Below are 3,232 nucleotides of genomic sequence, written 5' to 3'. Positions count from 1 at the left end.
CTACACCTTTTGCTAGCCGACCTTCCCAGAAAAGGTCAAGCGGCCAAAAGGTGGCTCCTTTGAAATCAGCTTTCCACCAGTAGTCATTTTTAAATCCAAGTTTGCTTCTCAATTTCCCTGGGCAGAAAACCGTGCGGGTCACGGGAAACAGAAACAACCCACCACAACATTCTTGGGAGGGGGGGTTGCAAGATTTTTATGATAATGTTTTAACTTTTGTTCATCATCTAAACAAATTCATACACACTTGTGCAGGAGTACCTGGGCGATCATCTCACAAAACAGTGTTGCCACATGATCACAGCACCTGCACATGTACCTCTGAGCCCTGCAGACCAAGTAAAGACCCACTTTGCTTAACATTTCATGTGGCACTTCTCACATCGGCCCTCAAACCCTTCCCAGAATTGTTGAGCATTTCCTATGACCTCCGTGAGTTGTCAAGGTTAAGAACACAAGTTCAGAGCAGTGATTAAGATAGGATGGGGGAGACACATGGAGTTTGGAAAAGCACATTCAAAATACCTATTGATTTCAAAATACAAACTATAAATTCAAACTCCACAAACTAATTTTTGGGCAGTAGCATAAAATTAACTATCAGTTCATCCTAGGGAGCCTGGGATAAACTGGTTGGGAAACACTGGCTTAGAGGTAGGAGTCCTGGCACACGAACGATAGTAAGAACCACGTGCAAAAGAGAAAGAACTTTTTTGGGTCAATGAGGGAATCCTGAGCTATAGCTTGTCACGGTCTATTGAAACCCACAGGCCAATCCGGAAGAAACCCGAGATGTCCATCCACCATCTCAGACCTGTGGTTTGTGCTACTTCATAACTGTAATGTTGCTACTATTATGAATCGTAATGTAAATATCTGATATGCAGGATGGTCTTAGGCGACCCCTGTGAAAGGGTCATTCGACTGCCAAAGGGGTGGCGACCCACAGGTTGAGAACTGCTGGTCTATTGAAACCCAAGGGCCAATCCGGAAGAAACCCAAGATGTCCATCCACCACCTCAGACCTGTGGTTTGTGGCAAGTGGCTCCACTTTCAATAGCGTTGAAAGAAGAAAAGCCTGTTTTTGCTGAGAATGCTCCCATTTTTTGGTTTAGATATTTCAGAAGATTAAGTAATCAGTTGCTGGGTAAAGGTCGCCCCAGATCCATCCACCAGAAGTGTTGCCACCGTCCAGTGCCATCCAGCTCTCAAGGGAGACATCAGCCTGGGTCTGTAATTACGGCTGCAGAGCTCCCTTTGAAGTATGGTAGCAAGCATTTCAGGGGGAAACTGTAGTTTAACTCTAACCCTGTTGTTCGGCTTAACAATATAAAAGTTACTTTGATTTTCTGAATTGTATAAGTCATCCCATTCAATTGAATGCCTTATTGATTGGACTATCCCAATCCCATTGATTGTGATCTTACTGGTTTCATCCCATTCGATTGAATGCCTTATTGATTGAATGACTATCCCATTGATTGTGATCTTACTGGTTATCGAAGCACATTCTTCTGTACCTGGGAAACAGGACAGCACAATTACCCTAAATTGTTTTAGTGGCCACAGGTGGTGCGTTCCAGTTGACTCAGTGGTCCTAAGACCAGGACAGTGCAATTACTCTAAATTGCCTCGATGGCTCTAGGTAATGACTTCCTGCCAACTCTGTGGTTCGAGACCCGAGGGCTCTAGATAATGTATTTCTGTCAATTCAGTGACCCCGAGACCCGAAACTGTAATTAACATGCTTAATTCTGCTTCTGTAATCTGCTTTTTTTCGAGCCAGGTGCCTCATTCCAAACCCTGAGATGTAATCAATACCTTTGTGATTTTTTGCCTATATAATCCTGGAACTGTGACCAAATGGCTGCTATGAGATTTGGGAATGGCCCCTCATAGTCCCGGATTGCAATAAATGTGACTCTTTAATTCGACTTCTTGAGGCGTCCTTCTGTGATTCGCGGGGTCCATTACAACACCTTTTCTATTAGCCGCACCATCAGTTCCCCGCGTCTATCCATCTCTACTAGATCACTGTATCCACCTATACACTCTTTACTGATAAAGATTCGAGGTACTGCTCTGGCTTCTGTGAGGTGTTGCAAATAATCTTGAACCCTCTCTGTGTTCCTGGTGACTGTGATATCCACAAATACCAACGACTCTTTTTCGAAGGGGCAGGTGGGCTTCATGACCACCACCATCCTCCCAGGCTTGAGGTGGCTGTCCACAAACTCCTGGGCTGTGCAGGTGGGCTGCATCCTCGCGGGGAGCCTCCAAGGCAGGGATCCCTCAGGAGTAAGAACCGCCAGGAGTTACCTTATTAGCACAACAAAGATGGACCTACCAGCCAGGAAATTCCCGAAGCTGGATGCCAGGAACCCAGCCCAAAGACTAGACAAATGATTTACTACACCACACATTTACTCCTTCATCTCGTCAGGAGCAAGCGGCAAAGAAGGCCCTGTTCTGTCTCGTTAAAGACACTTACTGGAAGCTGCATGGGGTATCTCACTTACAGCTCAATGACCAGAACAGAACTGTGCTGCAAGGGAGGCTGGAAACGTAGTTTTGTTTACCTTGAAAGCAATGTGGCAATGTATCTAGCTAAAAATTGAAGAGACAATTTTTAAGAAAGAAGGGAAGACTGGCTATTCAGTAGACAATGAATGGTATTTGTATAGAACTCATGCAAAGGATAAAGAGAAACACAAAAGGTAGGAAGTTCTTTCACTTCAGCCTCTTTGGAAAGTTGAAATTCAAGGAACCAATAACAGTTGTGAGCAGTTTCCAAGGTAACAAATACCAGGGTTGTGTCCTGAAATCCTGGGGTCTGGTTGTTGCTGCCAGCAGCAGAGCTGAGCGTGCCCACATCAGAACTTCCTGTCTGTCTGTGGGATCAGCAGAGACAGGAAAGATCATCCCGCAGCTGTAACTGTGCAGAAACACTGCACAGAAACTTCATTTCTTTCATCTGGAATTTTCTCCTTCTTTCTTTTTGGTTCAAACTGGCCTTGTCCATCCTAGGAGCACCCTGCCTCAGCCACTTCCCTCTCCCTTGCACAATCAGTCCCTTAATCATCAAGACTTCAGGTTTTGGTCAGTATCAAATAATCCTCTGAACAAAGCCTCAGATCTGTTGACCACAGAAATTGAGTTTTAGTCAAGCTAAATATAATATGTAGGCATTGGTTGTGTTTCAGCTCCAGACCCAGAAAAGCAGACTGGCCTC

The 3,232-nt window shown here is 44.9% G+C and overlaps 1 protein-coding gene across 1 annotated transcript; it reads right to left on the bottom strand.

Moving 5' to 3' along the window:
- Positions 1–1,201: 1,201 nt before the first annotated feature.
- LOC102250483 (glutaredoxin-1-like) lies at positions 1,202–2,261 on the bottom strand. The gene is made up of 2 exons (XM_005879471.2): positions 1,980–2,261; positions 1,202–1,255 (listed from the first exon to the last, which is right to left on the bottom strand). Exons 1-2 carry the CDS (start codon positions 2,259–2,261, stop codon positions 1,238–1,240), a joined length of 300 nt encoding a protein of 99 aa, XP_005879533.2. The 3' UTR covers positions 1,202–1,237.
- Between the last annotated feature and the right edge of the window lie 971 nt (positions 2,262–3,232).

This window comes from Myotis brandtii, unplaced genomic scaffold (assembly GCF_000412655.1).
Source record: "Myotis brandtii unplaced genomic scaffold, ASM41265v1 scaffold600, whole genome shotgun sequence".
Classification (NCBI taxonomy): Eukaryota; Metazoa; Chordata; class Mammalia; order Chiroptera; family Vespertilionidae; genus Myotis; species Myotis brandtii.
This window is presented reverse-complemented; position numbering and strand designations above follow the sequence as displayed.

What these genes read in the sequence shown, in the direction of transcription:
- LOC102250483 (XM_005879471.2), bottom strand. Translation starts at nt 2,261, where the DNA reads ATGCAGCCCACCTGCACAGCCCAGGAGTTTGTGGACAGCCACCTCAAG.